This window comes from Lactuca sativa, chromosome 9 (assembly GCF_002870075.4).
Source record: "Lactuca sativa cultivar Salinas chromosome 9, Lsat_Salinas_v11, whole genome shotgun sequence".
Classification (NCBI taxonomy): Eukaryota; Viridiplantae; Streptophyta; class Magnoliopsida; order Asterales; family Asteraceae; genus Lactuca; species Lactuca sativa.
Genome location: NC_056631.2, coordinates 4,015,687 through 4,029,301, shown reverse-complemented (window position 1 = coordinate 4,029,301; position 13,615 = coordinate 4,015,687). Strand labels below are relative to the sequence as shown.

Genomic DNA, 13,615 nt, shown 5'->3' with positions numbered 1-13,615 from the left:
AGTACGCCATGCATATCCATAATTACGCCCTGCATATTGGGCTTCAACAGAAAGGGAAACGGGGAAAAACCCGTTACGCCATACGTACTCCAGGGTTATGCCCAACGTACTACCTTGAAGTCCAAAATCCATATTTAGCACTTAATACATGCAATATAAGCGTCGAATTCACAGATCTAGCCCTTGGGAAAATCTTAACTAATAAAGTTGACAACTTTATGCTTTTGCATGGCTTAATAGCCATGTTTTAAAAACCGGTTTGAACCGGCCGGTCGAATCGGTTGGACCGGGAACCGGGGGAGAGAGCGGTTCAACTGTCACCGGTTTTACATTGATTTCTGAACCCGATTGAACCGACCGGTTTTTAGAAAAACCCGGTTGAACCGGTCAAAATAAACCGGTTGAACCGGTTAATCTGAATAAAAACACATAAAAAATAATTATTTACATAATAAACTTTGGTATTTTTTTTTCAAATATATTTAGTTTTCTCTAAATAAAAACATATGTTAAATGTTATAAAGTTTTTTGATGTGGTTGTATTCATCTAAAACTATATTTCGTTTCGGTATTATATTTTATTTTCTTTTTAGCGTATATCGATTGATGTAAAACACTAAAACTTATGGTTATGTGTTATTTTAATGTATTTTGATTCATTTACAACTTATTTTTATGTATATTTTTAATGTTTGAACTTGTAAACATTAAATTCATAATTTATAGATGTATGTATGTGTAGGAAAATAGAAAAAAACCTGAAAAATATAGAAACCGGTTCACTCGGCGGTCGAACCGGTTAAACCGGTTGAACCGGGAACCGGTCACCATACCGATTCAACTAAAAAACCGGTTTTTAAAACATTGCTTAATAGAGCCCAAAACCAAACCCTAACTTCTTAACTCCATAAAATGGTTAATAACTCATGCATGGTTGAACTATTCCCAATAATATTCGATTTTTATGCAATAAGGACCTCTAAAACATCAAGAAATGCTAACCTAAGCTATAGAGTAGCTCCTACTCATAAGAGCCAACCGTTGGGACCAAAACATACCGGAACCTTAAACTATTCTAAATCTATTTAAAAGAATTATAAAGGTTGAGACTTTATACCTTCTGGAAGAGGATGAAGATGAGTAGAGTCTGTATCTACAAGCTTTGGACTCCAAGCACACATTCCAAGTTCTCCTTCTTCACTATAACACACCAAAAATCACACAAAAGCTTGAGATTCTCACAAATGGAGCTAGGGTTTCGTGGGGGATGAAAGAGAGGGCGGTGGCTGATGATAAGAAGGGTTTCCAAGGGTTTGAGGTCCTTAAATAGGGTCCAAGACCCTAAAATTAGGATTTACATTCACTACGAGTACGCCCTATGTACTCTAGGTACGCCATGCGTACTCAAGGGAAATCCCGCGTCCAAGTTAATGAGTTACGCCCCGCGTAACGGTCATCCATGAAAAAACCTAAATATATAAACTTTTAAAGAATTTACCAGGGAACTGGGTGTTACAAGATAGAATGCGAATACACAATCAAAAAATATTAATCAAGGGTCATTAGAGAAGGCACACTCATTGTAAAAGCCAAATGGTCGTTATCTCCATAAATCGATCTAACAATTATAACCTATAAAATATTTGGGTCTTAAAGAATTGCCATCTCCATGTAAATAATAACCCTTTGTTGAAAGTTAATAAACCTGCAATTCCCAAACCTCTTTCCCCTTCTCTAGCCAAAACTTTCTTCTATATTACCAAAGCCACTTTCTTTTCCCCCCAAATCGATACAAAAAAATGATTCTAAGATATATCTACACCTTTTGAAACCGAATTTGGGGCTGGTAAAAGCTACATAGAATAAATGCCAATGGTACCCAACACAAATTTCAAAAAGGTAATTCTACCATGTACGGATAAGGTTTTAACTTTGTAAGTGAAAAGTTTGGTTCTGAACTTATCAATCACCGGTTTCCACCCATCGGCACAAGACATATTTATACGGATGGTCAACTAAGGTACAAATTGACAAACAAGTACAAGAACATCCAAGAATCTCTGCAAGTTGATCAGCCTACTCAAAAGTAACCCCAACCGAATGTAAATTACTTTTGAGTAAGTTAATTATAAGACCAAAAAGCTAAGCAAAATCATCTAAAGATTCTAATAAATACTTATGAAACTATTTCCCGAAGGCCAACATATTGACACATCTTGCATTGCATGTCTAATTCTTTAATTAAGATTATTTCTTTATAAATTTTTAGTAAACAAGGAAATTGATAAGTACTTTTTTATAAATGGAGTTGTTTTAGATTTTCAGTGCTCAAAGTTTTAGGTATTTATTCCCCATTAAGATATTCAAGGGTCTAAGAGCTGCTTCCGTGGGTGTAAATGCTCTTCCTTTGACATAACTATTGTAATATTTATCTATTTGAGTTTTATATGTTTCTTTTTGTAGTTCAACTATTTGACATCATTATTAAAAGATATATAAGTTGGTGCTTAAGTCTGTATTTGTACGGTCTTCATCGAACTCAAATACTTGTTGGGATATAAGTTCGAACTCATTAAGAATGACTACCTAGGATCTGTAGGTTAATCTGAATGAGGTTTCGTTTGTGTCGGTACAAGGAGTTGTTGAGTATGACCATAACACACTTGGCGGTTCTTTAGCTCACTTTCCTTCAGATTTTCCATGGCGCTTTTTCAGTCTAGCATTGACTACTCTGTTGGTTACATCCCTTTGTCCATTTGATTGTGGATGAGCTACAAAAATGAACTTTTGTTTGATTCATATTTCTTTACTCCAACTCCTAATGAGGTTTTCATCGAACTGGGTGCTATTGTCCCTAACAAGTGCATGTAGGACTCATAATCGTGTGATGATGTACTTTCACATGAACATGGTTATGTTTTTTTTCTAGTTATGGTAGCTAACGGTTCCACTTACACCCATTTTGTAAAGTACTCGATTGCGATGACTATAAATTTGACTCACCCTAGTGCTTCTGGGAATGGACCAACTAGGTTAATCCCCTATTGGTGGAATGATTGTGGATTGGTCATGCTAATCATGTTGGATGATGGTAGTCATGTACTAAATTCCTGGCATTCGATGCATTTAGTTGTTAATGTTTGTGCCTCTATGTTTACTTCATACAAGTAATATATGATACAAAATAATCAAGTTGACAGGCTTCTCGCTCCGTGATGTGCTCCATTAATTTTGGAGTGAGTCTCGGTGAGAATATGTTATGCATCTGCCTGATCTATGCATTGTACATGGTCTTCGGTAGGATTCCCCCTTGGATAACCAATTATGGGGCTTTCACTCTTATCTTTCATGCTATTTTCTCAGCTTATGGCAGTACACCATGTTGGTTGTAGTCGTAGTATGATGTCATCCAATTTGGTTCAAAGCCAAAGCCACTGACTTCTTCATTGTCTATGAATGGTCAACATATATCGCACAACATTTAAGTATACGTTTTATTACTTAACCTTGCTGGAAATTTTAGTGAACTATGAGATAATAATTGTTACTAAAACAATTTGTAAATAGATTATGATTTTCGACTATACAACATGTTTAGCCTATGTTTCATTTTTTTAGAAAATGTAAGTGTAGAATTTGGAAATAAAAGTTGCGTTAATTATTAAATATATCAAGCTCTCACAGAAAATATTAACTTGTTTATAGTGAAACTTGAATAGCAGGATAAAAAAATATAATGGGTCAGGATGGGCCGAAGACGGGTGAGGATAAACCCAACTTTTAAAGGGAACATATTCGATTCCCCACACCCATAAGGGATGAGGATGAGGACGGCTACCCCATATCCCAACTTGTTTCTACTCCTGACGCAAACCCGTTGCAAGATAGAAAATTCTCTTATAAAAAGCAAGCTGATAACAACAATATCTACTTCAAACGAAATATTTATCTAAATATGCTCTAACAACACACTACATTGCAGACATTAACCTGTTTAGATAATGAAATAAAATATGTTAAATAACAAAACATATACATAAAGCTTCGAGTTCTTAATCTTTATTTATATTAATATAAGTCTGAAATGCCCGAAATAAAGTCCTTATGTCAGAGACAGATCTCGACGTGTTCGACACGAAACGTTTGGGAGCTTCTAGCTTCTAGTGTTTGACAAAACGCTTCGTTTTGAACAGAAAACCTTGTTTGACACTACAAACTTCTAACGTTTAGTTTAAACAAAACACTCCAAATTCAAATGCTACTTCATGTATCGTTTAACAAAACACTACAAGCTATAAGTTATCTGCTACCAACTAGTTTTGTTGAACATGCCCAAAGAGTCCTTAACATCCCGTTACCGATTTCAACTTAACGAGTGAAAAAAAGAAGAAATAAGTGGAAATGAGAAGAAAATAAAAGAAATTGGTGTTCCCGAGTTTCATTAAAGAAAGAAAGTGGAGAGAAATAGAAGAATCATTTTCCCTTCTAACTTTCCTTCCGATTGGGAGGATTTGAAAAAAAAAACAAAATGATTAATTTTGCTTTAACTTCTTTTCAACTTGAGACACAAAAGAAAAGTTTGTTTTCTTTTCTTTCTCTTTTTTTTTCTCTCCTGCCTTTCCTTTCTACTTTTTTTTTCTTTTCTCTTCTTTTTTTTTTCTTTTGTTAAACTCGAAAACTAGGCGTAAGTCTGAAATGCGATTCCTCCGAAATACTATATACTATATATAGGAGGGACACCACACTAGCAAGTCAAATTCATCATGTAGGTGACCAGGTCAAAGTCTCATCCAAAATGTGATATTCTGGTATTTAGTTTTTCAAAAATCAAAAAATATTGGTTACTTGAAACGTTGATAATAATATGGTTACTTCATTAATTTCCAAAAGATGTATCTCATCATTGGTGGGTGTGGACCATTTTGGCATTTTCTACGTTGTTTGGGTTCACGGCCGGCCGGTTCTTATAATAGTCAGAGTAGATCTCGTGTATCACAGACATACACTTCTCAGTGGGAGAGATATGGAAACTATAAAACACAGTAAGATACCGGTCAACGGAATAAATATGCACGTAGCAGAGATTCCCGGCGATGGTCCACCGGTTCTTTTCCTCCACGGGTTTCCCGAACTCTGGTACTCCTGGCGCCACCAGATGCTCTATCTCTCTGCCCTCGGTTACCGAACAATCGCCCCTGATCTCCGCGGCTTCGGAGACACCGATGCCCCTCCTTCCGCCGCCGAATACACCGCCTTCCACGTTGTCGGCGACTTGGTGGGTTTGCTCGACGCCCTAGGTCTGAAACAGGTTTTTCTTGTGGGTCATGATTGGGGGGCCAACGTGGCGTGGAACTTGTGTTTGTTAAGGCCCGATCGGATTAAGGCGTTGGTGAATACGAGTGTTGTATTTAGTCCTAGAAATCCGGTCAGAAAGCCAATTGAATCGATGCGCGCCATGTTTGGAAACGACTATTACATATGCCGATTTCAGGTAATCCAAAAACATGGCGCTTTACTTAATTTGGATTTATTTCTAATAATTTATTGTATCTGGTTGAGTTGCCAAATCGATCTGTTTTCGTCATGTATCACTGAATTCAGAGGATATATCCAAGTTATCGATCTGTGAACTGTTTTGTTTATGAAGCAACCTGGAGAAGCCGAAGAAGAGCTTGCTCGTGTAGATACAGCACAAGTTATAAAAAAGTTTCTGACTTCTCGTAATCCAGGCCTGCTTTGTGTGCCTAAAGAAGTTGGATTCGGGGGTAAACCCAATTCTAAGATCACTCTTCCCTCCTGGTTGTCAGAAGACGACGTCAATTATTATGCAACCAAGTTTAATCGCACAGGCTTTACTGGTGGATTGAACTACTATCGAGCTATAGACCTGTAAGTTGCCCTTCCCTTCCCCAACTCTTTTTATGTTGTTGTATATATATAATATATTTAGCCTGAACTGTGGAATATACTTATTTTGTTGCAGAAACTGGGAATTAATGGCGCCATGGACGGGTGTGCAGATTAAGGTGCCAGTTAAGTTTATTGTGGGAGACCTGGACCTGACTTATAATACCCCTGGAGTGAAGGACTTTATACACAAAGGGGGATTCAATAAACATGTTCCTTTCTTGCAAGAAGTTGTGATAATGGAGGGAGTTGCTCATTTTATTAATCAAGAAAAGCCCCAAGAAGTTAGTGAACATATCTATGACTTCATCAAGAAGTTTTGAGTTACTCTTTTAATGTAATCCTGTGCCTGTAGCTGTCATGCTAAGGATTTTCATGCAGAATAAGCATAGAAACGACTTCATCCTTCCTATATATATGCGTCAGATGAGATCATGTTTTATAATTTCACATATTTTTATAAGTTATCTATCTATATCATTTCATGATTTCTAAATGTTATCAATTGTGTAATATTGAGAACGTTAGTCAGTGGCCTATTACTTGAGGACTACTTAGACCGGAAGGATTACGAGGGAAGTTTCCCTCGTGGGCCATACCCATTTTTTTCTCACTCTCCTTTCCCTCACCTAAAAGCCAAAGAGTGGGTGGGAAGCCCTTCCCTCACTTTTTTTTAATATATATATATATATATATATATATATATATATATATATATATATATATATATATATTTTGTTATGAATTATAATTTTTAAATTAATACTAAACATAAAACTTAATTAAAAATAAGAAGCATTTCATTAATTAAAATAAAACTTACATTAAACCTAAAATATAAAAAAGTAGAAAATTAAAAAAAAACACACATAAACTAAAAATCAAACAAACCACCAACGACCTAAGGAAAATATTTTTTCAGAATTTTTTCTCTCTTCTTCATTACGAGCTCGAGAGCCGGTCCCGAGAGGTGATCGACGTTTTCCATCAAAAACTTCATGTCTTCCATTTCTTGTCTCTCCGTCCGCTCCTTTTTCCTTATTTCTTCTTTTTCTTTGTCGAAAGCCAAACGTTCGGAGAAATTTAGATTATATCGATCAAACGACGATGTTATCTTACGCATTTCGTCAATGTCCACGCTGAAATCAGATGCACTCGAAGAAGTCCGTTTTCCTTTTCTCTTCGCTTTGTCCCTACTCATTGGGCGTTCAATTTCTTCTAGCTCGAGTTCGTCGTCCTGATTTAAATCTAGACTGACCCGAGCATCGGAGGAGGTTGTATAACCACTAGAGCCAGTTTTCGTTTGCTTTGATTGTTGGACTCCAAAAATAAAATCCCGCTCGTATTTTTTCCACCTAGGACTTCGGACCAATAATTTCCAACAATCGTGCCACTTGAATTCCTCAAGGTAAAACTGCAACGCTTTTTGAAGTATTTCTTCGTCGTCTTGGCCGCTTTTTCGTTTGGTTTTTAGGTTGTTGTACAACCCGTTAATTTTTGAAACCCCCTTTGCTATTTCTCGAAACTTCGAGTTAAGTTGATGTTTCGTACGGTAGTCGTCACATTTTCCTAGCTCCTTTCGAAATCGTTCTAAAATGCGAAACCAAAAATGTTCTCCCGGTTGTGCGTTTCCCTGAATCGAATCTTCAGAAATATCAACCCAAGCTTTGACCAAAACTAGCTCTTCGTGTGGAACCCATAGTGTCGGCTTTTGTCTTCCCGGTTGTGCGACACCCTCGCGCACTTGTTTTTTCCCTTTACGTCTTTGTGGTGGTGGTGTTGGTGTTGGTTGAGTTTCGGGAACCATGTCTTCTTCTTCCGCGTCATCCGATTCATCGACAAGTTGGTGGTGGTGTTGGGTTTGGGTTTGAGTTTCAGTTTGAGTTTGGGGTTGAGGTTGATTTGACGATTGTTGATCTGGAAACACAACAAAGTTTGAAAACATTTGCGACGGAACATTTGGAATTTGCATCGGGTAATATTGGCCAACATTTTGGTATTAGAATTGTAGTGGGGATTGAATGGGAGCATCGAATTGGGGGCGGTAAACTCCTTGTGGGGATGAATCGATAGCAAAAATGTTGCGAGGAGGGATGTTTATACTCGAACCATGGCTTTTTTTAGGGTTTGCTTGTCGGGATTCATTTTTTTGTTGATATAAAATAGAGAGAATAAAGAATAGTATGATATGTTTAAGAGTTATGTGTATATATTTATAGTAGTTTTAAAAGGATAAAAAAAAGAAATAAAAAGAAAGTAGCCGTTACAGCCACAAAAAAAAATCATTTTTTACCGTTAATCAACGATAGTTTTTCAAAAAAAAAAAAAAAGAAAGAAAATCGGCCAATCACAGCAAGAGAGAGAGAGAGAGAGAGAGAGAGAGAGAGCGGAAGAGGCTCCCCTCTCCGTTTCCCGCACACACCTTCCCCGCGCTGACGGTGCGGTGTTCCGTCGGGCGGGAAGCGTCCCGCTTCCTTTCCCCGCACCCACTCTGTCCGGCCTTAGGGCGTGGTTGGACACTCTTTATTGATTTTTTGGAAAAGCTAAGAATTCATAGGTTTTTTCACTGAAAAGTTAATGCTTATCAAATAACTTTTTAACTTATTACCTTTTTATTTATTGGTTTTCTAAAAAACTAATAAGTCTCATTTTAAAAAACATTTACAAACACCCTTTTTTAAGGCGATCTATTCTATACATTTAATTGATTTTAACCATTTAATTGGAAGTTGATAGAATTAAATTACAAGGCAAAGAATCGGATAGAATTTGTAAGCAAAAAAAAAAAAAGAGTAGTATAGCATTTGATATCCATCAATTCTATACATGATTGCTCCGGCAGCCGGCGCTTATAGCCCACCGTCATATGGCACACCGGTCTGAGGCAAAAACCCATCTCCGGAGATAAAAGCAGACACCGTGAAGTTCACCGCATCTGTGGCGTTGATAATATGGAATCCTGGCCAAGTAACTCTCCTACTAGTATCTGACCCTGGGCCGGAGTTATTAAATTCCGCGTAGTAAGAAGTATTTAACGCAAAATCACCTGACCAAATCGACCACCCTGCCGGAGTGATCAATGAATCCATGAAAGATTGCATATAAACTGTTCGTGAATACTCCTTCCAGGGTCGTCCCAAATAAGTCAGGGTACTACTATTGCTCGATGCCAAATCGTCGGCTGCTCGAATGATACACTTCTGGATCGAGTTGCCGGTGTTTTGCCCGGGATCTGTTCTTCCCTGTGCTGTGATTGCATTGAATTGACCAGACATCGGTAATCGTGGGTACAAATTACAGTTTTGGAAAACCGCCGCTGCGTTTCCAAATATGAAATCTACAGTTCCGTAAATGTCGCATTCTCTGTAGAATTGACGAAGGGAGTGAGTGTATAATGTGTCTTGGTACCCTTCGAAACTGCAGCTGTAGAACGTCGATAAATCTGCTCCGTTTCGTAATGCGACGGCTTGGTGCTTTACTGCTCCGGCGGTGTTGCGGATTGTCATGTTCACCGCCACAAAATTAGGGGCCACCACGACTGTACAGATTTGAAATGTAAAATTTTATAAATTAATTGATGCAAATCGACAATGGGAATAAATTATGTGCATATGGCCTAATCCTCTGAAATTTATATTAATAGAATAATTCGTACCTTTAATTTTTTTAAAAGTAAAGTTAATTTTAAGTTCCCTTTTTGGTACTAAATACAAAGAGACTAGGCGTATTAGATAATGTATTAAAATTGCTTGAGAATTTCTTCTAGATTATCAACCATTAACATATTACATTTAATCACCTTTTTTGTACAATAATAGCATAATTTAAGATGTGTTTTGTAATGGCTACTTATCAAATGAGTCGGGTTAGGTAAGCATGTTTATAAGCTGTATGGGTTTAATTAAGTAAAAAAAAAAGAATTGTTCTTAGAGGTAATTAAACAAGTCAAATTGATCGTGTACAATTGGTTCATATTGTATTTCTTATAGTATCAATTAATTAATTCAGAAATCTGAATTATCATTAGAATAATATCTATTTTTAAATTATATTTATGGTATACATTTATTTATTGTAAAAATATAAAAAATCGGCAAATGGTAAATTTAAAAGGAAGGGATGCAGAATGCTTACTAAATGTTGCGGAATTGAAGGTGGTCCAGCCATCTACGACGTTGTGATTTCCGGTTATCACCGTCTGATTAATACCAGCTCCGATCATCATCAGATACTTCTTGTTTTTGGGAATGTTGACGTACTCCTCATAAACTCCGGCTCTCAAATAAATCAGGAAATATCCAGCAGTTGAAAGAGAATTGTTGGGAGCAAAGTTAATGGCGTCAGTAATGTTGGTGAAGTTCCCAGTCCCATCTTGACTAACCACCACAATATTGCTGATAACCAACTGATTTCCGGCGCCACCAGTACTCTGAAGAAGCTTTCTCCGCCCCACCGTCTCCAACACCGCCTTTGATTTTTCCGACATTTTAAAAGGTGGCAATCCACCGTTTTTAAAACCGCTATTTTTCTTACTCGAGAAACCAAATCTCTTGTTTTTACTACCCCATCCTTTGTTAAAAAGGGCTAGTGAAACACTGTACAATTTGTTATCGTTTTTAATGGGAGCCACAATGCCATTTTTCGAGCTCCATGAACCAGCGTTTGCTTGGAGGCCATCAATGCATGTTTCTGTATTTGTCAAAATGGCGCTGAGCATCGTCTGAGTGTCTTCCGATTTGATATCCGAAAGGACACTTTGCGTGGTGTTGACTGTTTGGAAAGTGCTTGAAAGGAACTCCACGTTTACTCCGGCCAAGTACTTGCAATCTTCAAGTGCACGAATTGCACCGGTTGTTAATGAGGCGGAACTGCTAAGATATTTATCGATCAAATTGGAGAATTTAGTGGCGGCGGATATGGATTTCCGAATAGAGAAACGGCCGTAGTCATAGACAGTGGCGGAGGAGTTGCTGACGGGGAGGGATGCTTGGCAGATTGAAGGATAAGGGGTGTATTGGCAGACTGCGGGGGTTGCAGCACCGACAGAGGATGTGTATAGTGCAATGAAAAAGGAAATTAAGAGGAGGTTACAAATGGTACTGGTGGAAGCCATTGATGTGATGAGCTTAAGATGATGGAGGAGACGATGGGAATTGGAAAGGGTAGGGGTTGATATATACAGAAAAGGTTGTGGAAGTCAACTTATGCATGGAGAATGGAAGGGAGGAATATAAATTTTTAAAGCGTGTTCTAATACTGGTCATTGAGAGAAGAGACAAACTTGCCTCCATGTTGGTGTATTCTAATATTCTTCTTCTAATTTTTAATTTTTGATTTGAATTGTTGGACTTAATTCTTATGCATTTTTGTGGATATTTTTCATCGTTTTATGTCTAAATTAAGATTTTCTACAACAAAGTCACGGTATCCAAATTCAACGTTTTAAGGCATTGATTTTTTTTAATAACCAGCCTAAAACCAACTATGAGAAAACTAGAAAAAGTATGTAATGTTCACATAATCAAGTTTGGACTTTTGATCCAATCGAACGAGCTACCTGGAAATTTCTCACTTCTACCCACTCTCCAAGAATAAGAGATTGCAACTATAGAATCAAATAACGTCTCCTACTTCATTCGTGTATTCAATAGAAATTAGGGGTGCCTATTTATGACACGACACGAAACGAAATTGGGACGAAATTGAAATTTGAATTCGTGTTCGTATCATGTTCGCGTTAACTGTAAAAAACACGATGTCGTGTCGTGTAGTGTTCATGTTCAAAATTCGACACGAAATTGACACGATTTAGCACTTCTTTATCTTGTTTTTCGTGTTATATTTGATAAAATATTCATTAAATAAACTAGTTTTTAATATATGATAGTATATTTTTAGTGTCGTGCGTTTGTCGCTTTTTAATTCGTTCGTTTTCGTGTTAGTTAAAAAAAAAACGACATCGTGTCGTGTCATGTCGTGTTCGTGTTACATAAAACTTTGTCACGTCGTGTCATGTCAGATAGAAACACGAAACGATAGCACGATTGCCACCATTATTAGAAATAGAGGTTTTTGCAAAAATTGGTTGATTTTTATTTTCTTTTAAAAAATAGGGCTATTTGGGGTTATGGCCCCACCCGATCACCAAAGTCATTAAGCATATTTTCAATAAAGTCCTTTTAGTTTTAATAATTCCAATTTATATGTAACGTAACACAATTTATAAATAATTATTATATATATATATATATATATATATATATATATATATATATATATATATATATATATATTGATGGGTTATAAGCAAAACATCACTCCTATGGTGTACATGCAAACCCTAATAGCTTTTGGATCTAGTTTGTCTAATGAACATGCAATTGAATATCCAAAGCTATAAACCCTAGATCTAGCATACAATTAATGGCTCACAAACACCAAGAGCAAGAGGATGAAGAATGATAAGAGAGGAGGCACCCAAAAACATGTAGAAACCCTAAGAAATTAGTTCACCACGTTTTTGAGTCTCAAGGGTCATTTAAATAGTGAGGCTATTAGGGTTATCTAACAAGGAAACCCTAATTTGACTGCTTAGGCCCTAAGCAACCCATAAACTCCCTCTTTGAGGCTTAGACGATTTCTAATGGGTTTCCCCATAGAATTCGTCCACCCCTCTAACATGGAGTCCATTAGCCGAATATTCAACTATCATACAATTGACAGTTCTAGTCTCCTTTATTTAATTAATGTCTTTTAGCCACAAAATTAATTCTTATTAATTCTTGACTAATATTAATTAAACAATATGATTTCCCCTTTAATATATTATTCTCATAATATATTAATAAATCATAATTAATCCTCTCTCTCTCTCTCACTCTCCATAATTCATCCTATCAAGTTGCTTTGGTGAAGGCAACCCAAAAGGACCATGCACCATCGGGTCAAGTACATACCAAAAATAGTTATGGACTTAGACACTAATCCAACAGTCTCCCACTTGGATAAGTCTAATAACTATTCTGCGTATGATTTCAGATCCTGATTTGCAATCGTAGCTTTCAAAAACCGCTTTCAACTCCGATCCTATCAGAAGCGTGTCCTTTAGATAAGGGATCATATATTCCTCCATTCTAGATATCGTATAGACATGAGACATGGATTTCAACCATTCTCTCTATACTGTTTCCCGATTTCCGATTTATGACAATTGACAACAGACTACAATTGAACACATCAAATTAGTCCTGGCTTGGCCAAGCGCTTAGGTGCCATCACTAAATCATCGAGGGGCCCACAAATATCGCTTTCATCCCACTTTGGATAAAAGGAACGGATAAAATTTGATTCAATGCTTGCTTGCACTCACTCACCGAATCACACACACCAATATGTTTTATGACACCAAGTTACTGGTGCGTTTACATATTATCAATGTGTAACCGACTCGCAAGATACAACTCACACATCTTGGTTTCAAGAATATAATATATTATCGTCTCACCAATCACTCGTGATAAAATCCATGAAGTGATCCAAGTGAGCGTGGGTTTATTCCAATGCTCAAATCATATTCATAAGCACTCATTAACGTTGCAACAAACATTTGCTAATGTCTAATACACTTTAGACAATCCACACACCAATTCATAACAGTCTTCATTCATACTTACTTCCAACATATGAACGACTGTGGTCCGTTCGGATA

The 13,615-nt window shown here is 36.9% G+C and overlaps 3 protein-coding genes across 4 annotated transcripts; 1 reads left to right on the top strand and 2 right to left on the bottom strand.

Annotated features, from left to right (window-relative positions):
* Positions 1-4,796: 4,796 nt before the first annotated feature.
* LOC111921019 (uncharacterized) lies at positions 4,797-6,395 on the top strand. Of its 2 annotated transcripts, XM_023916590.3 has the most exons (3): positions 4,840-5,491; positions 5,648-5,889; positions 5,984-6,395. In XM_023916590.3, exons 1-3 carry the CDS (start codon positions 4,865-4,867, stop codon positions 6,228-6,230), a joined length of 1,116 nt encoding a protein of 371 aa, XP_023772358.1. In that variant the 5' UTR covers positions 4,840-4,864; the 3' UTR covers positions 6,231-6,395. The 2 variants fall into 2 exon arrangements, with proteins under 2 accessions (XP_023772364.1, XP_023772358.1); XM_023916596.3 differs by lacking the exon at positions 5,984-6,395 and having other exon boundaries at positions 4,797-5,491; positions 5,602-5,867.
* Positions 6,396-6,808: 413 nt separating this feature from the next.
* Positions 6,809-7,879, bottom strand: LOC111921051 (glutathione S-transferase T3-like). The gene has a single exon (XM_023916640.1). It carries the CDS (start codon positions 7,877-7,879, stop codon positions 6,809-6,811), a length of 1,071 nt encoding a protein of 356 aa, XP_023772408.1.
* Positions 7,880-8,507: 628 nt separating this feature from the next.
* LOC111921008 (probable pectinesterase/pectinesterase inhibitor 7) lies at positions 8,508-11,087 on the bottom strand. Its single transcript, XM_023916578.3, has 2 exons — positions 10,042-11,087; positions 8,508-9,445 (listed from the first exon to the last, which is right to left on the bottom strand). The coding sequence occupies exons 1-2, from the start codon at positions 11,018-11,020 to the stop codon at positions 8,757-8,759; spliced, it is 1,668 nt and encodes a 555-aa protein (XP_023772346.1). The 5' UTR covers positions 11,021-11,087; the 3' UTR covers positions 8,508-8,756.
* Positions 11,088-13,615: the final 2,528 nt, after the last annotated feature.